The 23,018-nt window shown below is 37.6% G+C and overlaps 1 protein-coding gene and 1 long non-coding RNA gene across 11 annotated transcripts in view; one reads left to right on the forward strand and one right to left on the reverse strand.

Annotated features, from left to right (window-relative positions):
• Positions 1-5,643: 5,643 nt before the first annotated feature.
• The window catches only part of LOC105663905 (uncharacterized), a 73,466-nt gene continuing 56,091 nt past the window's right edge, over positions 5,644-23,018 (forward strand). For 2 of the 6 annotated variants that reach the window (XM_076540551.1, XM_076540552.1), the window contains exons 1-2: positions 5,648-5,933; positions 22,922-22,965. In XM_076540551.1, the coding sequence (XP_076396666.1) occupies positions 22,927-22,965 (39 nt within the window). In that variant the 5' untranslated portion in view covers positions 5,648-5,933; positions 22,922-22,926. Of the gene's footprint in view, positions 5,934-22,921; positions 22,966-23,018 lie in introns of all 6 variants that reach the window. The other 4 variants (XM_076540557.1, XM_076540555.1, XM_076540554.1 and 1 more) reach the window with 4 other exon arrangements.
• LOC143265909 (uncharacterized) lies at positions 5,930-22,990 on the reverse strand. Of its 5 annotated transcripts, XR_013040701.1 has the most exons (7): positions 22,251-22,990; positions 20,523-21,897; positions 9,804-10,250; positions 9,436-9,641; positions 9,277-9,363; positions 8,925-9,100; positions 7,804-8,811 (listed from the first exon to the last, which is right to left on the reverse strand). It is a non-coding gene; the product is annotated as an uncharacterized LOC143265909 (long non-coding RNA). The 5 variants fall into 5 exon arrangements; XR_013040699.1 differs by having other exon boundaries at positions 9,277-9,641; XR_013040700.1 differs by lacking the exons at positions 8,925-9,100; positions 9,277-9,363; positions 9,436-9,641 and adding an exon at positions 5,930-7,749 and having other exon boundaries at positions 8,407-8,811; positions 22,251-22,982.

A 23,018-nucleotide genomic window follows, 5' to 3' on the forward strand; every position in this document is an offset into this window, starting at 1 on the left:
CGTACAAACATGCAGGGTACGCCCACGGTACGCCCCCCTGCCGAGAGGCTTTCCACTGTGCTGTCCCCCGCGGCCTCGGATGTAAAATGGTCGCGAATATTCGACGTAAACGGAACTATTCCCGTTAGCGTAAGCAGGTTCCGCCGAGTAGCACTTTTGCAACTCTACCACGCAGTTCTGCACACAATGGCATGCGTTACCCAGATTTTTGGAATTGGGCAGCTCCGGTTGTGGCTTTTTAGGGTTAGCGGTGTGTGGTCCCCGGGATTTTGACTCGGATACTAAGTTCAAGCCCCAACACCTCGTGCGACGGCCCTGTCACGCTAACCCTTGAATCCAAGTTCGAAAATTCCACCACACATAATTATTTCTGTCGTCGTTTGTACTTTGCGCAGAAACCTAAGATCGTATAACTCCGAACGATAGTTTTATGGCCTCCAGAGTGTGGTCTGCTGTGAGACCCCGAGTGGCTCGAAAGTAAACAATAGAGAATCCTTTGATCCCCCTCCATGATCCAGAGGCACTATAGAAGGCCGTAAAAGTCGCATCTCGGTGTGCATTCTGTCCCGATCCTTCTGCCGGGCATAATCGCCACCACGTTCCTATCCAAGTCACGGGTTCGAGCCCCAATAAGTTAGATTATTCTAGCTTTGTTGCATCGCCTTAGAGTGCGATGCAGTTATCTTTTGTATTTTTACCAGGCAATAGACCGAGGATCCCGGACTGACCGTACAGGCAATAAGTTTATGAAGCCATTGACCATTTTTCGTTAGCAAAAAATACCTTCGTGTCGGTACCCAAGTTTACTGCTTGGGACCAGCATGTTTAATTTCCTATTCCGTTACTTTCAATCATCGTCGTCAGGGTCAGAGTGCTTTTTCACCTTATTACCTGCTACGGGTTTTTCCCAAATCGCGGAATCCCTCGTGCGTCACCCCTTGGTCGCGACTACTTCCAGGGGTGACCATTTCTTGTACGAGGGAGGTGACCATTTCTTACGAGGGCGGTCACCTCTCAAAAATCAGCTACCAATGAACGTACACATCCCCTTCCTAATTACCAATTCCGAGGTAATGTCGATAGTCACTTTTGCGGAAACCGACAGAACACGAATATATTATCTTCTACATCACATATCGAAAGCACGGAAAGAACACGATACTATCTCCTATAACATACATCTAAAAAACACGAAGAAGACACGATAATATCACGAACAACACTTCTAACTCATTTGTATTTCGAACAGAATAAACACTTGAAAATACGAACGAATCGACTAAGATCTCAAACAAGAGAATCATCACATCACAAACTATCACTTAAAACCAGGCTCAGAGCTCGTTAAATCGTGACCTGGTCAGAATAGTGCCGGGTGCTCGAATCCGCGCTGTTCACGCAACAAGCTTCTATTCCTGATTCCAACTCTACCTACCTTATTTACGCGTTAATCATTAAGTATTTGCCAATCCTTATTGTACTAATTTTGTTCTTGTTATTTCTTGCAAATATATCATTACTATTATTATTAATATTTTATCATTTGTTATTATACCTTCTCTAGTCGTAACATCCTCACTGACAATGAGTCTTATATTATAATTCTTCTGTCTTGATTTGATCAAGTTCGGAGGTGCGAGACATAGCCGCACGGAATCTCAAGTGATTAAATCAAGCTAATTTCGGCCCGCACGACTCGGGGGTGCAAGACATAGCGGCACGGTGTCATATAGTGCGTTCGACCACTATTGCATTTTCGACTCATGGGAAGAACGCGATGGGGAGGACGACGCTACCAACAGATTCTTTTACCTCCCAAATCCCGAGTTAGTCGCACCGACTTCTTGTAACACCGACGCGAACATCAAGTGGAAATTAATACCATTCGACCTACCCGATAAAAGGGTGGAAAGCATAAAAACTAAATGCTGCATGGTCAAAAAGGATTGTATGTTCAATGTCTACTCTGATGAATTCCTCCTTTTAACGCGAACCAAGATCCGGGACGTAACACTGTCTCACTGATTTCGAAGATTGTAAATCTTCGATCCATGGCATTTCCATAATTTGTTACAGTGATGGAAATTATATGTTGTAAACATGGTTAACCAATGTAAGGAATAGGTTAACACAGGAAATCTCAGGAAATCAAGGTTCTCTGGAAAATAGTAATTAATTCCAAGATTAAGGAGATCGTACAAGAAAAACAAGGCAACAAATTTTCTTTCTTTTCGTATCGCAAACATCATGACTACTTAATCGTTTCTCAATCTCTCTAATCAAACAGGCGTCCAGGAGTAACTCTGTTCTCTCTCGTTCGAATGGCGTCCAGGTAATTTCTCCGAACTCCCCATAACGAACGGGCGACCAGGAGTATCCTCCCGTACTCTCCTGTATTCTTCTCGGGGTGTCCAAGAGATGTTTTGTTCTCTCTCTATAGACAGGCGTCCATGAATGTTCGCTGAACTCTCAATATTGAACGAATGTCCCGGAACAAACTTTCGTACTCTCCTCCTATTCTCCAGGCAGACGTCTAGGAAGGTATCGCCATACTCTCCTGCCGGGGTCTTAAACCTTTACCTCAAGGAGGCTCTCTTTGAACATCATCATCCCACAAGTTGATGGATTTCTTAGTTGTGGATTCGTGACGGAATCAGTTTGGTGATGAATTGGTAACGAAATCAGTTGCATGCATTCGATGTGGCTCGCAGGTCTTCTCAAAGACGATCAGATCGGCGGAGGCTATGTTATCCGTTCCACTTACTACGAATGCACTTTCGTATAATGAATGTTCGTAAATGTTAGTGTAGTTCACCGTAGATTGTTTTAGACTGACGCGTAGTTCAAAAACTGTAAGACACGAAAGGAATATAAGAAAGTGAAGTCGTGAAGACCTTACCATAAACAGCCAATCAAGACAGTTTGTTATTTGGAAAAAAAAGTGATTGGTGGGATGGTTCAGCGAATGAGTTCGTGAACCCTTTAGCCATCACTCTAAGGTTGTAAATATCGTTTGTTAATAAGGTGACCTAAAAACTCAAATGACTTGGGTCCTTCAAAGAAATTAGGTAATGGGACACTCTGCGAGACTACCGAATGATTGAATCCGAGTGCGTTGGCCCGCCGAGAAGACAAGGATTTCGTAAACACTGCACACCACAGAGATGCACAGTTTAGGATCAAGGAAATAAACTTCTTTAAGGAAAGATATATTGGCACTAGACTGATGTGCCTTTTTGGCCTGTTAGAAGGCTATTGACAAAGTTAAGAACATCAACTTGTGGAGATGTTTGTGGTCTAAATTATCCGTTTAAAAATTGTAAGAATGAAACGTTTTGAGTTTGACAGGATACCCATAAATATTAGGTTAATGATATACCAAGCAACTCAAAATAGATACCAGTATCCATTGTTTCGTTTTTTAATAATAAATTAATTTCATCATTGATAGTGTGGTGTCGATTTAGCGGCCGCCACGTTCCTACCTAAGTTATTGTATTTAGTCTAGTCTTAAGATTTTAGGTGTGAATGAGATGCGATAATGAGTTGTTTGCCTGAGTCCGAGTGAATGCTGCGTAGCGTTTGCGAGAGGATGTTTGGATCATCGAGTTGAGTGTCGCGTTGGGTGTCCGAGTTCGAGGAATGCCTAAGAAATGCGCGTGTATCGTTGAACGATTGGTTTGGAGTGAGAGCGATTCGGCTTGGATGAGGAAAGAATGATTCCGAGAAAGAATGCATCAGGGTTTGTGGGGGTGAGTGTTGTAAGCATGAAAGTTTTTAGTTCATCACTGCCAGTCCTAGAGTTCGGTCGTGGACCACTCTTGTAAAATAAATCGGAAAGTTAAAGGTGGAAAAGTAAAGTCATTATTTTTCCCTGCGAGTTCTCATCCCATAATAGTAATTCCCCATTTTTCTCTGTCATTTTTATATTTTACTTCTTGAAATGAATTTGGAATTTTATAAACTACAGATTGTGCGCACATAAAATAATCATCATTTAATTCTAATTCTTCATAAGAAACAGAAGGTTTACATTTTATTCTTTCGCTTCTCCGTGACTTTAATTTATTTTGTTAAATTATTAATAAATTTAGCATATAGCGACATCTTACAGTATTAGAAATGATGTGCGATGTTAGTAACAGAATAATTAAATATTAGAAACAAAATAATTGAATATTGTACTTCCGTCTTGTCGTTATGAAAATGTAAGCATTCGTGATGTGTTTGATTTGAAGAAAAAGTAATCCCTGTTTAAATGGTTAATCTTTAAGTTAAAATGTTTGTTGTATGTGTTCTTTATTAAATAATTTGTTCGTGTTTAAAAGTGTATTATTAGTTTTTTATTTTGCATAATTCTGATTATTTAACACACATATATATATAGAGAGAGAGAGAAAGAAAGAAGAAATCATATGCAAAATCACTAATTTGATACAGAAGAAACGCAATAATAACCTGAGCAATATTCTTTATCCCGAGAAATGTTCTAGAAGAGAATGGAAGCTTAAGAAAATGGATATACTACCCCCCCCCCCCCCCCCCCTGGAATTATATCAAAATTATTAAGACCCCCTTCCCTGACCCAAGACGTAAGCACTGGAAGATGTGTTATTTGAAGAGGGCACAGCATCTTCGAGGAATAACGAAAAAACCTGTCGTTGCTGCAAATACATTATTCAGTATTTCCCAAAAACTGGAAACACGTCTCTTGAGGAGAAGAAACTTCATAAGGAGGAAGTTATGACATCCCAGAAGATTTAACTCTGACGAATTTCGGTGTATATTTAGTTTCTTTATTGTAAATTCATCATTTTGATTGTTTTTTATTACTTTCATTATCGACTGTTTCTTTTTTTACCGATTGCGTCATGTGTCGAAAGAATTATCATATAAAGTATTTAATCAGTCAATAAAACATAAACTATTTAGGTTATAAATAATTATTAAAATAAATTATTAAAATAAATGATTAGTAATCGAATAAATGATTAATAATCAAATAATTTTAAACAAAGATCACGCCCTTCGCTAGCCTATGTCCCTGTAGGATACGCGTGCAGCAAGTGGAAAAGGACAGAGAATGTATTTCGAATTAAATTATTATTGAAATATCATTTTTATGTTAAAATTATTCAGTATTAATCAGAATATATTACTAACGAATTAATAAAAATACTTACTTTATTAATTAATGTCTACAAAAATAATTAAAAATAAGATGTAAAAATTGTACGTATTTATCATACGGGTAGCTTGCGAGGACTTGAAAAGTAACAGGCAAATTCCGAATTTTCGGGGTATAAAAGAGCGAGCAGGAGGGCGCGGTACTTCTGGCCTCCAATTTACAGTAACGGAACTTACGTGCACCAGAGGCAACAGTAAGGCATTTTCACAAAAGAAACGAAGAATTCAATATTTTGTGGCATAGACGATTTACGAGAAATTCGATAACGAATTCAGAAACATTTGATTTTGTGTCGAGAAATATTCGGACGTAGGTACGTGCGAGAGAGAAGTATCCCAAACAGGAAAAAGTCGTGAAGAAAGAAACAAAATGACATTCACGATTAAAATAATTAATTATGGATTCCATCGTCTTTATCTTGTGCTATAATTTATCAGTACCTGTTTCCCCACCGGAGGATTATGTTCGAAAGGACCCAGAGGACCTTGCCGGCATGACGGAGTAGTCACTTTTCGATATAAAATCGCAAGGTGCAAGTCGTTGAGTTAATCTATTCACATCTTTCTGTAAAATTCGAATACTTCCTTTCTATAGCAAACTGAAGTGATAAATACGAGTAATTTTTATGTAGCTTTGTGTTTACGTGCGACTTCCCTTTTTCTTTCAACAAAATATATTCATCGATATAAACAACGAAAAATACGTACGTGAATATACCATACGTTTGTAAAAGAAGAATTTATCGGTGAGTGTTTTAACCTATTACTGAAAAAGTATTACAATTTGCGTAAATAAAATTTCAAATTATTAAATATGTATAGTATATTTGTGTACTGAAAATGTACAGAATAACTGTTAACATTTTTTAAAAGTAGTTTCTAAACTATGGATCTTGATAAGAATGGACATATTATTGTATTAATAGCTGTTTTTCATTATAACAATTAAAGAGACGACGGAACTTTTCCTAGATTTTATGCCAGCGAGGCAAATAGAGCAATTCTTGTTGTATTCTTATATTCGACGCTTTCAAAGCGTTAAATTTACCTTCCAACATGATAATGTTGAAGTAGATAAGAATTTAAAGGTTATGGACTGACCATCCAATAGAGAATCCAATAGAGAATTTATGGGGAATTCTTGCTCGAAATATCTACAGTAATTGCCATCAATACAATACAGTTGCACACCTGAAATATGGCATTATAATAGCATGGGCGAGAATCGAGCCTGAAACTATTTTAATTGCAAATATGCAGGATTTTGTCAACTATACAGTATTCCGACGAATGTACAAAATATTAGTTATTTATATTTGCTTCTTTTTTGTTCGAATAATAAATTTTTATTAACCCCTTAACCTACAATGACGGGCATAGCCCGCGTACGATGGTTGGGCCAGAAGTAAATATTACGGGCATAGCCCGTATAAAATGAACGAGTCAAACATAAACATTACGTTTCCGGCCCAAAATTCTCGAGCGTAAATCGTAGGTTAAGGGGTTAAGAACGTCTAAATTTTTCATACGCCCGTTTTTCGCGTTTGGGATAAAAACATATCCCACTGCTGCTGCATATGAATGTTTTTGATGGTAATCATTATTTCTCAAGGCATTCTGCATATACGATGCAGAAAATCAATCAAAGATTTATCAGAAAGTACATTTTTGAAAAAGATTGCAGTACGTCCAAATTTATTAATATGCAATATACTGACAAGGGACATTACCCAATCGACACACACCGACTTTGATGCACTTTGATATGATATAGAACGCAAAAAAATATTTGATACGTATTTTTTTTATCGGCCATCGTTCACATTGAAAGGGTGAAAACGGCCCTCAAATTTAAGGGCTGAAATCATACTTTTGGGAATATCTCCGGCATTAATGGAAATAATTGGAAGCTCTTTTTTAAGTTGCTGGACTTTAAATAGGGAATGTTTGAAAATTTTTGTTTAAACTTTTGTGCTAAATGTTGATCTATTTTTTTGTAACTTTGTGTATGTAAAGTATGGACTAAGATAGAGGATACATGTTTTCAGAATATGGTGTTTGTAGCAATGTTTATTAGATATATAATTTAAAATCACTCCCTGTGAAGAAGGGAAATCAGCATATTTACTATTTAGAAGGGCAATATTTATTAATAATATCATTATTTTTACAATCTTTTACAATGTTCTTGACATTTTATGGATTTCCATTTGCCGTTAATTGATTTCTCAATATTTATTGTAAGTGTCGCAGGTATGTGACACGATTCTAGTCACCGCCACGCCGCGCCGCAAGGAACAAAACGCATCAAAATCGGCATGAATCAATTAGGTAATGTCCCTTGTGAGTCCCCCTGAAACTAGTGTAACAGTCGAAAAAAGGTAGTAGGCGAGACGGTTCTGAAAAATTTTTTTCTTCGCCAAAATATTGGTTATGGCTACATTTTCGGATTACTAGCAAAAAAACTGTCTAAATGCATGAGTAACAACTTCGAGTGTGACGGCCGATCGTGGTTATAAACAAGGCTATCGATCCTGCGTCGATATAACAGGGCGCTATTAGCTGAAAGTTAAAAGAGACAGTCATCGTTTATTGTCGAAAAAAAACCAGGCGGAATAAAATATCATAGTTTTTAATCGAAAATTTCGCTTCATGAATTTTTCATGAAATTATTCATGTATTTTCGTTCGCGTTTTTTGATTTGGTCTATTCACGTGTCGGATTCGCAATGACTAATTAGTGAAAACTGACAAGGAAAAATGATAATTCAAGCTAATAATAAAAGATGACAGTGATAGATGATAGTGAAGTAAATTGAGAATTTCTGTGTGGTGATTTATTCATTCTAACGATCGGTGGATCGTCCCGGTGACAGAGATGCATTTTCATCCATGTAACTATTTGCGATTCTATGGGTAAGTTACATTTAAATTTGTTAATTATTGAATTTAAACTTTTATTTGTTGAATTGAAAAGTTATTTAATTTTTAAAAATGAGAATTTGTTCTTTTTCATTATCGTAATATCAAACAAGAATTTCTGGACAATTTATAATATTGATCAGACAGTCACGATTTCGTAACAAGTTAGAATTAAAATATCTCCTAAACTAATGATTTTTTCACACAAATAGATTAATGCTTTTTTCTAAAGAATGTGATGGAGTATTAGTTGATGCAATAAAATATATATGATTCCATTTAAAAAAATATTAATGACCTTGTTGCGGCCTACCGGCGTAAAGGTAGGTTCCTGCTTTATCCGATGCATCAACGATCCCCTTTTTGCAATCCTGGACGAATTACAAAAACCGCCGACAACGGTTCGCGATTTAGAATCGTCCTCGTTACCTTCGAAAAGACTACTCGTTCTCGCCACTTTCGAAAAGACGAAGTGACTATCTTAATGTACTTTTTTATTGTTCTATAAAATAGCGTTTGTACAATCGTGCAATTCGTGTGGTGTATTCGTTCGTCTAAGTTCTTATTGTTCATTAAACTGTTAATACAAAACGTGTACTGTGTCGTCGTTCGTGAACACTTTCCTCTTCGTTCCGTTATTTCTTTTGCTCCTTGCTGAAACTTTTTGGACCTTCGAGCCGGATTAACCGCGTTTCTCTTCGATCTGCGAAGGAAGTGAAAGTAAATTTTAGTGAATGTGTCTCTTTTCTGATACACCGCGTAGAGTCAAGGTTACAGTTTAAAACTTGAGCGTGCTCGACCTCTGTGCACAGTGACCTTTTAAACGAACAACTTCTATTCTTGCGTAATAAACAAAACCGTTACTAGTCAAAACGTCGACGATTAACGGTCTGATAGATCGCCAATTCGAGCATTTTTCATCAACGAGCCGAAGGGAGAGCCAACATCGCTGAAGTGTATGTCAAATCCCGCTTAGCAGCTTTTCAGGACAACTGGAAATTGTTTTAAACAAATCATTTAAAGATCACCGATCTAAAAACGGAAGCCGTAAAAAATTCATCTTATTTCTCAGAAGATCTTCTCTTGCAATGCGAGAAAATGGTGATCGACAGCCAGGCAACTCTGAATGAGTATTTAACAAAATTTGAAACCAAATCGAAAATCGCACCTAGTGAAAACTACTACCCGACGTCATCCGGTAACACTCAGACTCAGCAAATGCGTTTTCTACCCCAATTATCTTTACCAAAATTCTCTGGAATTTACAAAGAATGAACTGCATTTCGGGATCTTTTTGAGTCGATGGTAGTTAATAACCCATTCATACCTGAGGTTGAAAAGTTCCATTATCTGAAATTAAGCGTTACCCGTGAAGCTGCGCAACGTATAATCAATTTAATCGTTACTGGGGACAATTTCAAATTGGCATGGCAACTCATCTCAGATCGTTACGAAAACCGCCGCGTCCTTGTCGACGCACAATTAGAGTTGTTGTTTTTACTCAAAAGGTCGTCGCACGAATCGGCCGCCGATCTAAAATGTTTACATGACACAACAACCGAAGTTCTTGGCGCACTCAACGGTTTAAAATGCGACACAAATAATTGAGACCCGTTCATTGTCTACTGGGTGTCTCGCAAATTCGACTCCGAAAGCTTACGAGAGTGGGAACTCCACATCTGCAACTCAACTGACCTGCCGACTCTTGCCCAACTAAACTAATTCTTAGTGCAGCACATTCGTGCATTAGAATCTATGGAACGAGCCTCCGTGGTGCAAACGCCGGTTAAACCGCAACTCTTCAAACCTCAAGCGTATCAGATCACGGTTTCTGGAAACGTGTGTCCAGCCTGCAAATCGTGGCATGCATTATCATCGTGTCAGCGCAAAGCTTTCGTTACACAACTTCTGCTGTGTTTCAATTGTCTAGGTACTCATCAAAGAAAAGCCTATCGCTCAAAGGGGCGTTGCAACAATTGCAGAGCTTGCAACCATACATCGCTACAACGCTGTCACCAACGTTTTCAAATAACGGGAATACGCCTTCACAAGAACAATCTTCGGAGCCTGCGACAGTTCTCCATGTTGCGAAGAACTCAGCATTTGCCGAAACAGACCTTCATATGTCCTTTACACGTCCCCCTACAAAAAAAAATATACCACCAGCATATGTTCCTCTCAAAACTTCATCCGAAACATTGTTTGCTGTGAGTAATAATAATGATGCAAATCTAGATGGCAAAATGTGACGAGCCACCCTGTATATTGCCGTAGCACTCTTTTGTTTTCTAATGCAACATCGGAATTTTACAAAACGCAAAATCGCCACGTACCACAGTGGGCCAGAACGGCGAATTAGCTGTTAAGGGCCAATTGTAGCGCTATTTGAAGACTTCAAACGAAAGTATAGCGGCCGCTGTGTCGTTCCAGCATTTAAAACAAGTATTATTATTACATTTAATCACACCGGATTATTTTCTTGCCGAAAAAATTAAAAATAAAACAAAAATAAGCGTTATATTTCAAAAAGTTAGTGAATATACTATACTCTTAATGTGAACGTTCAATTTATAAGCATAATTTTTATTAACGTAAACATAAGTTTAACATGAAAACAATTTTTATGAATAAAAATAAAATTTATTTAGTATTATTTATGTATCATCGTCATCGTCTTGTAAGTCTTCTTGTAACATTAATTTTTCTATTTCATCCTTGACAATAGTAAAACGCGAAAGTGTTTTATAAATTTTTCTGTTTTCTGTCGAAATTGAAGATATTAAAATATTGGACGTATAGAATAAAGTCTGAAAAAGGTCCGCCAATGTTTCTAATTGCGAAAATTTTCGTGTGTGGTCTCTTCTAATATTTCAGAAATCTTTGTTTCGTGTCTCCATTGCTTCTTCAGAAAACAAGAAGGTTTACAATGAAGGTTTTCAAGCTGGTTTCCAATGGGCAAACCAGCACTTTGTATTATATCTGCACCATGCAATAATATTTTGTGCAAACTTAATGGCATATAAAACCAGTCGTACTCTGCTACATATAAGTTAAATGTTGCCATTGCATATTCTTGAAATAAAATCGAATGAATTAATTAATATACTTACAGAATATATGTATAATAAAATATAGTAATATCTATTCGACTAAATATACAATATATACCTACGTGTTGCTGAAGCGTGTGTCACGCGACGCTTCAAACAATAATAACTTCTGCGGTGGGATGAGGGAGGACATAATTCCTTTTGGATTAAAATAAGGAAATCCTGCTGAAAATTTTGCACTATGATAGAGCATGCAACTCTTTGAACTTTTAAAGATATCCCTTGCTAAAGATGAACAACTATGAAAATAATCTTTAGTTCATTGAGAATTATTAACCGACTTCGAAAAAGGAGGAGGTTACTCAATTCGATCAGTATATATATTTTTTTTTTTTTCTATGTATGTTCGCCGATTACGCCTAACTGGGTGGACCGATCGGAATGAAACCTTTTGCATATGGAAGGTGCTGACTCCCCATTGGTACCATTATCAAAAAATTGTTCATTTTTTAATTGCAAAGTGTTGTTATTGCAAAAAAACCGGCAACTTCTTTCTTTTTCTATGTATGTTCGCGCATTACGCCTAGTTGGATGGACCGATCGGAATGAAACCTTTTGCATATGGTGGGTTCTGATTCCCCATTGGTACCATCATCAAAAAATTTTTCATTTTTTAATTGCAAAGTGCTGTTATTGCAAAAAAACCGGCAACTTTTGAAATAAACTTTTCTCGATTTTAGTGCGCTTTTAATGTCTTATCACGGGCATGATTCTGAACAATTTTGTTCATATACAAATTTCGCGGAAAACTTTTGTTTTCGAGATATTAGCGAAAAATTGTTATTAACTTTTGAAATCAACTTCGAACGATTTTAGTGTTCTTCGAATATGTTGTTAGGGGCGTGGTTCTAGACGACTTTTTCCTCTTGCATGATTGACGGAAAGCTCTTGTTTTCGAGATATTAGCGAAAAATGTTGTTAACTTTGGAAACCAACTTCGAACGATTTTAATGTCCTTCTAATACGTTATTAGTGGCATGATTCTGAACGAGTTTTTCCTTATGCATAATTGACGGAAAACTCTAGTTTTCGTGATATTAGCGAAAAACTATTGTTATTAATATTAGTGGAACGCCCCGTGCTATGCACGGGAAAGACAAGAAAGGGCAATTACAATGCTGTGTACCAAAACACTAACCTAAGCTTTACCGCTCTGACACGCGACTTATACAGTAAGATGAGTTCACGTTGCCGTTGGTGTATTATTCCCATTGCTTGGTACAGTCTCCGTATCGTTCTAGAAATGCATCAATTTGATTTGTTAAAAAATTTGTTGCGCAGGATCTGCTATTATATTACGGATACTTTGACCCTTGCGCAGTCCTAAACCGTCAGGGATACACATGCGCAGTAAATTTTTGCAAAGAAAGTTAACAAAGAACAAATGGATGAAGAACCCTCAATCATGATGTAATTAGTTTGTACTTGTCCCCGAAAGAGTGTCCCTTATTTTTTTTTCTATGCATGTTTGCCGGTTTTTTCCTAAGTGGGTGGTCCGATCGGAACAAAGCCTTTCGCATCTTGTAGAGTCTGACTCCCCATTGGTACCATTACCAAAAATTTTGTAGTTGCATAGCATTATTCTTGCAAAAAAAATTGAAAAACGAATTATCCATGTTGTCTTTTACTTAATTATGCTCATGGCATTTACGCAGACAAAAAAAGCCCAAAAGAACTGTCTCACAGTATCCCATACAATTCTCCCCATTCCACTAAAAAGCTTGAAATAAAATAATTTTCAGAAAAAAAAATACACCGACTTCGAAATGCACTAAAAAGTATAAAATAATTTCTATTTTCTAATGAAGTAATTTCTATTTCATTCAATCATGCAATTACGTAACAGATATGAATGAAACCTATTTACTCGTTAGGTAGTATCTTAAATACATTTCAACTTTTTCGGAGGCGGCGAAAAATTAAAAATACCTCAGTAAACGTTGCTGCCAATAACCAGTTGATTGTGGTATGGCGTATTGGAAATTAATAAATCCTGAGAAAGAATACGTACCATTATAGATATATCTGGTAATATACGTAAATGTAACGACTGCATCTTCATTTCGCAACGTTTCTGATATAAATGAAATTGAATTGACTTCGTTCGCATGTGGAAGCCATGGATCTAAGAACCTATAAACGGAGCCCACGACGCGGGAATTACCAAATTTGCGGCAGATGGGCTCTATCTTCATAGTATATGCGGCGATCGAGTCTTTCCGTCGCATACACTATGAATCTAGCCCTTTGCGGACTATCGCCGCATATATGCGTTCTGCGTAAATCATCAAATTGGTGGAAGAACTCATATATGCGTTTGGCGAAAACAGTTGATTGAGCCTTGAAACGCACATATGTGTCCCACGTAAATGCGTGGGTATGGCCGAGAAACTTAACTATGCGTTCCGCGAAAACAACTGATAGAGCCGAGAAACGCGTACATGTGTGTATGCACGTAAATCTGTGCATGTACATATAATATGTCCAGAATTTGAATTGGAATGCTATGAACGAAAACCGCGTTTAAGCAGAAATATGCGCTGGCAATTTTTAATGACTATCGCGGCAGGAGCTCGGCCCCACGGTGCGGTTCACTTCGAACCGTCCCCTCCGCAAAGGGCTAGATAGACCATAGTTACATTCTATACGCACTAACACCTACTTCGCGGCGTGCTGTCGAGTTATATGTATAGAAAAAAAAGTAGCTATGCAAGCTTTGCCTATGTTTGGCTGTCCAAAGGTTGACATGTTCAAGAAAATCTTTTAATTTTGCGCCGCCTCCGAAAAGGTTGAACTGTATTTAATATACTACCTAACGAGTAAATAGGTTTCATTCATATCTGTTACGTAATTGTATGATTGAATGAAATAAAAATTACGTAATTAGGAAATAGAGATTATTTTATACTTTTTAGTGCATTTCGAAGTCGGTGTATTTTTTTTTCTGAAAATTATTTTATTTTGTAAATAAACTACAGCTAATAATTTGTCATGGCATGTGTATTCTCAATATAAACATATGCTGTTTATTAAAAAGAAAAAAAATTTTGCAAAAATGTTTAATACTTTTGTCAGGGCATCAATATGAAAAAGAGTAAATTTTTCGGTGAAAAATAGCATTTATAAAAGTCTGATCTTTGAGTGCTTGTTATGACTACAATTTTTAATGAATTTCATTATTTTCTTCGGTTTTGAATTCGACAGGTATTTAGTAAGCAATATATATTTGTTTCATATCGATCTAGGAAAATCGAATTTTTGACAAATGAACAGCTAATTCGCCGTTCTGGCCCACTGTGCGCGCTACCGATCGTTATGTGCCGCCCTTATGCCGACTACAAAACCCCGCCGAACTCTATGGCGGCTACAAAGGTACCGAGGCCGGCGAAACATCAAACCCTATAAATTTAAATTCTTATTTGTTGAATGGAAAAGTTATTTAATTTATTAAAAATGGAAATTTGTTCTTTTTCATCATCACAATATCGAATGAAAATACTTTTCCATATTTTATCTATTACTACCTTTACGAATAAACGTTTCGACTAAATTTAATTTATCGTGGTTACGTGAGTAAGGACTAATTGCGTTATTTTTGTAGATTCTAATTGCTTTATCTTACAGCTTTTTATTATACAGACGCATTACCGACGCAATACCGATACGCTTGTTCATGACCATGAGGGTCATCAGATTCGAAACTGTCCGCCACACCGCGTCGTCGAGCGCCCGGTCGACGCATACTTTTATTCATTAGTGTTTTTTTTCTGTATACAGTGATGTCCTTTTAACTACCTATTCGTTTACAACTCATCGGAATCACTAACAGTAATGAAAATTGATTTCAAATCTGGTGTACTAAGTATTAGGTTTATTTAAACGACACATCATTTTTCGACGCGCGTGCCCTAAAATGGCTCTATACGATTTTAGTTCCATGTACTCCTAATTATGCTGATTATGCTGAGTTTAAATACACGTTACCATAATTGCAGTCAGTAATAACTGACGTGATAGTGAACAAGATTTTCTCTATCACAATGTTCACTAATGCTTAGTTTTTGAATTAGTCATAAGAATCCTCGACAAATAAAGACGTGCATATTAATTGACGCCGTATCGGTAATATAATATGCATCCATCAGTGTATCGTTCTAAAACTCACAATTACTAATAAGTATAAACCAACCGACGAAGCTAGTTTTATCGGTCAAAATAGGGTAAAAATAAAGAGTAGAAATTTATTAGCGCATAACCATTCCTGTAGCTGAGCTCACGCGCTATGCGCACTCTTATTGCATCGTGTTCCTCATTAACAATTCAAAACTAACCTTATCGAACACTTTGATAATTTTAATATTCATATATTGTTTATTCGAATTGATTCTGCAAAGTATTCTGTAGAAAATTAATATATTATACAGAAAAATCAGCAGTAACATATTTAAAATAAAAGGGTAGGTGTCGTGTATAGAAAATTAAAATATCTTACGAGTTACTAATTCTTTGATTTTGTTTATTGATACATTCTTATACAGAGCATTGCAAACAGATAGCTATGCAAAATAAGCGCGAAACCTCCGATTTTGCTGACCTTGAAATATTTTGTGAACAGATAGGGTAGCCTTAAATTGCGGCAGCTGCTGACGCCCCAAAAAAATTTGAGGTTTTATTGAGTTTCCCACTCGTTATACCGACAGATGTATGTTAGCATCAGCGCATTTTCGGAGAATCGTTGAAGACAATTAGCCGTCGCTATTTCGTCTTCGAATGATTTATAAATAGGAATGTTGTTCATTAATGATCTGGGCACGGAGTAGGGAAGGTAAGGATGCTGAAAGAATGAATAAAGTTCAGCACATTTGCCATCAATCGAGAGTAAAAAGGAAAGAACGATGCCGATCGTGGGCTGCCACTGTGATGCGCGTTTGACAGTCGTGAATGCTTCAGCCATTAATGGTGCATAGATTTTATTGTAGTGTGCCGCAATTCATAATACATTCAGTCATCTGTTGCCATCTGGTAAGGGGCCAAGATTTACCACTTGGTACTTACCCCAGATTTTTTTATTAACATGTACATGTTCAATGTACAATGGAGAAATCATGAAAACTAAAAACTAAACTAATTTTCTTGAGCTATTTTATTAATTTATATTTTCATTTGCTTATAGTAATGATTTGTACAACTACTGTGCCGACTCATGCACGTTTATTCAAAAGAAATTAATCTTTTGAATAATGTTTGAAAATGAGTCCGAATGATTGACTCGTATAAGTTACTAAGTCCATAGCGAATGACTTTAGTAAAAATTTCTAAGTCCGACTTGGATGATTTCGGTATTGATTCTTTTCACGTCCGACACGATTGACGTTAGTAAGAGTTGTTAGTCCGACTTGATTGACTTTTATATGAATTCTGAGGAGACGCTTCGTCGTTGCTTCCTCGAAATGTCGGAAGTGCAAGGAGGCATGCTGATTAGTTCTCATGAGAAACGTTGATTTTTCAATCAACATGCCCCTTGACTTGGGTCCACCCTCTCTTGCGCGCTGAGAGCGCCTTTCTTTGGAAGAGGGTGGGAAAACTACCGATGAGTATGGGAGGATCTCGAAGGTCGGCACGCTGGGGTTTTTCCCTCCAGGTGACACGTACGTTGTCCTAAAAATGACGGGAAAACCCCCATTTATGACGGAGTAGTTATTGAAGATTAAATGAAACTTAGAAATTCTAAAGGCATTGTTCGAAGAAATGTAAAACTAAATTGCTGTCGATGGCTAAAAATTTGTCTTTCAAAAGTAACTGTTAGACCCGGACTCATCATAAACTACCTACGAAATCCTCGCGTATTGTGTTCGGAACAACTACAATTAAACAACTGAATATTTGTTAATTCTAAAACATTCCGACACTGTGGACCATTTAAGAACGAATCGAATTTTGTTAAATTCGTGTGAATTTACGTACAGAATTTTTACTAATGATAGAACAAATGCTAACTTTGCCGTTCTACAATAAATGATTTATTTGATGTTTGGTTATCTGATGTTACAAAAACTCTGTCTTCAAACTATCGATTTGAAGTTTTTATAAATGTTCGACTGTGTACTAAAATTAAAGTAGGAAATGTCGCTGTCCAATAAAAATTTGTGGATAATGTCGAGGGTTATTCTGCCCTTTCCTTTAGGTACGTCTTATAAAAAAAAACAAGTTCGCGTGCAGGTGGTATGTACCGTTTGAATGTTTGTGCCTATCGTTTTATGATGTGTCTATTGCCGACGAGAGTGAAAGGGAAAAAAAAAAAATATACTGATCGAATTGAGTAACCTCCTCCTTTTTCGAAGTCGGTTAAAAAGAATATTGTTCTGTCATCAGCGTATTGGCCAGGGTGACGTGCCGGGCCTGGGCGAGGTGAACGGTTGGCGACTTCGTGTCGCGTCCCGGAATCCGAGTCGAGGTTCAGGAGGCTGGTGTCTCAAAGCCAGTCTCAGGGAAGCCGGGGGCCTAGAGAAAAATTCCCTACAGCAGGCAATGGAGTCAGGTGATGTCTTTGGAACCCGCGGATTGGACTGGGCTCCGACTCTTGTGCGGTGGTGGGTCTAAAACTCGAACACCTGCCGATATAAGCGAAAGCTCAGGAGCGGCAAAAGGCCATGATGCTCAACTAGACAATAAACTTTCATCAGCGTAATTTCAGTAGTAGACTACACCGCATTAGATATCAGATAAAATCATTAATCTGTCTAACTCTGTGAAAGCGTATTTAGGTACACTTAGAGAATCACACTTAGGTCGTGTTCCTCGCTGCAGTACACTATAACGTGCTAGTACTATTAGTTTCGTTCTATCGTCGAAATCTTTCCAACATGGAGAAATTTAGTGTTTCAAAGGAATGGATGAGATCTCTGTTCTCTCCCGTTCGAATAACATTCAGGCATTTTCTCCAAACTCTCCATAACGAACGGGCAACCAGAAGTATTCTCCCGTACTTTCCTGTACTTAACTCGGAACGTCCAAGACATGCTCTGTCCTCTCTCGATTGACAGGCGTCCAGGAATATTCGCCAATCTTTCCGTATCGAACGAGTGTCCAGAAACAAACTTCCGTACTCTGCTCCTATTCTCCAGACAGGTGTCCAATTATTGGTCGTCGAACTCTCCTCCTTAGGCTAGTCCAAGAGCGACCGATGGACCTTTCCTCGTTCTCTCTCTTAGATTTCCAAATAGGCCGGCTCCTGTCGCAAGCCTCTATTTTATATACACCGGTTGCTATCCTGCGGCCACGTTATCAACAGATTCGTCGTTAGGTTCACTGCTCGCGGCTTCGCGTGATGCGCTTTGCCTCTTACTTCGCGGAGCAGCCTACAATCTCTTGCGTCGCAGTACAGTTCGACTTTTCGAGAACGTTTGCGTTTCTAGAATATTAGTGACGCTATATAATATTTCGACCTATGCTTTACGATTACTACGGGATATCTAACAAGTTCTATATCTGATTTTCAACAAATCATTTCACTTTATTCGCTCGCGTTTTGTAATTCTTTTCCTGTGCGCTATAACTATTTATACTGTGAATACTTTTTCTAATCAAACATCAATTGCTCGATTAGTTTTGCTTAAACACTCTATTGTGTAACATCTCGATATAAACTTTTTTTCTGTTATTGTACATCTCTGATTATCAATTGCAGTTTTCTTTTTCTTTTACCAACCGCGTCGTGAAATAAATAAGTTACAATATGTATTTAACTAAGCAGTCAATCATACATATCCTTTAGTTCACAAATTATTAGAGTTATTACGTAATTGTTACGTCCCTCGCGACAAGACCGAATCGTAGCAACTCGCGCCTATGAGGGTTGTAAGTCCTCACTCGATTTATGTTGATGTCCCGAATTAACGTATTTCCTAACAGGTAGATACCGCGGTAAGGATGATTCTATGGGTGTTTAAATTAGAGACTATGTTTGAACTTTAACTAAAATGCTGTTTATTTTAAAAAGACTATGGAGTTTAAAAGTGTATGATTGTGTCGGATGTTTGTAGAGTTCTGATTTTTGGGTGATGAGATGTCGTGTAAGTAAGTTCGTGTGGATGTGTTTAACAAGGTAGTGTCAGGGGGTAGTTGTTTGTGATTGGTGTGAAGAAATGTGTAGTCAGGGATCTTAAGTGACCGCCCACATGTGACGTCAGGGTTTTTGGGAAAAACCCTGAAATGGTCATGTTGCCTTGATTTATTAGATGGACCCTTGACCTTAGCAAGCAATAAAATTAGGATGCGCCTTGACATGAAGAAAACATGTGTTTGAAAAAAGCGAAAAGCTAAAAACTATTACCGGCAATAAACATGGGCAAATGGTGACTCTAAAGAAACTCGCGGAGTTCGTACTGGCTTCATGAGTTTATTGCTGCTGTAGAGAGTCAGAATTCGTGCGGACAATGGTTATAGTTGTGTAAATATTAAATGTTCTTTACGAAAATAACGGACGCGGTATCTGGCCGCGTAACAGTAATTGTTAAATAAATCAGAGCACACAAAATTAATTCATAATAATCAACTAATATGAATGATTAATTATCGAAGTAATGTATTATTTTATCGACCTAAATTGTAATGCGTTGTATATAACATTTTGAGGCACCAGATGTTTCAGCGGTTACTTCGGCCATTGTAAAATTCGCACGCCATAATTATAAAATACAGGGAGTCTTGTAATTAGTGTTATTCCCTGAAAGGAATGGTAGAGGACGTTATTCTGAAGAAGATTTTCTCTTGCAAAAATGGGGTTTGAACCTTCGCTTTTGAATTACTAAGGAAAAGCACTAACCAATGAGAGCGCGAGAATGATGTGCGCCCAGATGCGAGAGCGACAGCTTCGAATGTGACGGCCAATCATCGTCGTGAACAAGCGTATCGATACCGTGTCGGTATAATAGGAAGCTATTAGGTGAAAGTTAAATTGAATAATAAATTATGAAGTTAAGAATCATATTAAGTTCTTCACTATTCTTAAATAGGAGATAAACCAATTAGTTATTGTTTATCTAGACCAAGTATACTGTACTTATTTTATGCCTTCGAAAAGGAATAAAGAAAAAATTCACGAAAATTAATTTTGTCAACTATTCTAATGAAGCAAACGAATAAATTTACAAATTCATTTCAAAACGAATGTGTATTTTGCCTATGAAATGAAATGGAACTGGAATGGAGTATTTAATGCAGTAACTCACTAAAGTGAAATAAATATACAATTACTGTGTACGTTTAATTTTAAACAAGGACAAACAACTTAAACAAAACTTACCTATTAATAAAACTAGCTTCGATAAAAACTATTTCTGTCATCGGATAGATGCTCCGATTAGAGTATCAACAGTTGATGTTCTGGCAGGGTCAATGAACTCACAAATCATTTTACTGTCTCTTTCTAATAATTGCACAACATAAGCACGACCGGTAAACAGATTGAATGAAAACGCGTGAACGATTATTCATAGATATGTATGTTTAACGATACTCTACATTCTCATTATAAGGTATCCGAATTGAGGACCCAATATTACATTATATTTTATTAGAAGACATTGTTAGATTGGCTACGAATCGCGGCTTCGTTTTCGATTGCATGGCGTACTTTAAGCCGCAGCAAGGACACGTAATCAACCACTACCAAAATTGCTACTTTCAAGGTTTATTCAAAAGGTCCGGGACCACGTACAGAGCACTGTGGTATAGATTGACAGACTGAGGATAACTGAATTGTTTTGAGGAAATGTCCGGGTTTTTATGTCCTTCGAAATACAAACTATGACGCTTAGGTTGATAGGGCGGTTGTGACGCATGGAGGATGACGACCGTGTTGCTTTCGGATATCGGTGCCCTTTGAAATTATACGGTGACTATGGAGGATGAGACATCGATGGTAATGTGTCATATCACAACAGTGCGTCGCAAACGGTTGCTATGCAATGATGTTATGTTGAACGGCTGTGGCGTCGATCGAGACAGTCATCGTTTATTGTCGAAAAAAAGCTAGGCGGAATAAAATATCGTAGTTTTTAATCGAAAATTCCGCTTTTTTGCTATAAAGACAATAAAGTTAAAATTATTCATGAATTTTCGTTCGCGTGTTTTCAGTCGGTCTATTTACGTGTCGGACTCGCAATGACTAATTAGTGAAAACTGACAAGGAAAAATGATAATTAAAGCTTTGCAATGACATATAAATGTATCGAATAAATTCGATTTATTCTGATTACGTGAGTAAGGACTAATTTCTTTATTTCTTATCTATTAATGAATGATAATTCAACAATAGTTAAGATTTTTTATTTGTTATGCGATGTAATTTTCATCTAACGTATAACTTTCAGCTTTCTATTATACCGATCCTAGACCGATGCAGTATCGATGTGCTTGTTCATGATCACGATGGACCGTCATTTTCGAAGCTATCGCTCTCGCATCTGAGCACGCAAAATATTCACGCTGTGATTGGTCCATGTATTTCCTTAATAATTTAAAAACGAAGCTTCAAACCCTATTATTGCATAGACAAATCTTGTTCAGAATGATATCCTCTACCACCCCTTTCAGGCAGTAACACTAGTTACGAGACACCCTGTAGAAATCTGACATACGTGGTATGTTGTCTTGTTAGTCCTTCCCTTGTCGCATTACTATAAAAGGAATAAACAAAAAAGGTTAAAAATATAGTAGTTATTTTGAACATTAATAGACATAAAGGATTGATATTTATGTGGAAATAGTTATGATATATCGAAAGCAAAGTTATTTAAAGTGCAGAAAAGCGAATATGTACTTTTTATGTGCTGCTTAAGTTGAAGTGAGATTCGCACTGTACAGTGTAGAAGATCAATGAACTTGTATTTATGTATAAGGTGGTACTCTATTTATGACTTTTCAAGTTTTTATTTGCATTGATTAAACGATAACTACATGAGTAAGAATATGTTGTCAACAAAGCTTTTTCTTTAAGTCCAGAAATTGACTTGACTGGTTGTCAACAAACCTTTCTTTTACGACGGGGAAATGTTCCAAAGATTCCTCCTTCAGGGGCACGGGGTAATGCCGGATTCTTATCGGCTAAATCCCCCACGTTGGTCCTTCCCCGACGCATGAAGGGACCCTCAGGAACTCTTGAAGAACATGACTGGGGCCTCCGCGCCATTGAATGTCATCCCGGGGGAAGTCTTTCCAACCTTTTCCCATAAAACAAAATTAATGTTTACGGCGGTGCCCGGACCGCCGACCTACCGCGACATCGCGCAGGGTGTCCTGGATCCCCTTTCAGGACGCCATTGCCCTTGCGACGACTCTGCGAGGGAAGGCACAAGACCTCCTCGGAGCTACCGTTTGTCCGCCGGCAATGATAAAGCGGCCTTACCATAGAAACGAGGTACCGCTGGCCTGCCACCCTCATCTGGGAGAGTCTAGTTGTGACCCACGGCGGCCCTGACTGTTTCCCCCATCTATGAATCAACGGCCGCATAGTGTTGTCGTTTCTCTAGCTCTCCTACGCGCATCCGCTCATTCACGGACCCGCTCTACGGTCTTCTTCTGCAGCATAACTTGCTTACAGAAGTAGGCTTGTCAACAAACTTAACCTAACCTAATATGATCAATTTAAGTAATTTATGTAACCTATGTTTTTCAACCTTTTTTTATTTGTAATTTTTTCAGAAACAATGACTGTCGGCTGCAACCTTTTGAAGTTGACAGCATATGTATGTACATATTTATCTCTATCTTCAGCGTGAATTAGAAATACAGTTTAAAA

This window comes from Megachile rotundata, chromosome 15 (assembly GCF_050947335.1).
Source record: "Megachile rotundata isolate GNS110a chromosome 15, iyMegRotu1, whole genome shotgun sequence".
Taxonomy (NCBI): Eukaryota; Metazoa; Arthropoda; class Insecta; order Hymenoptera; family Megachilidae; genus Megachile; species Megachile rotundata.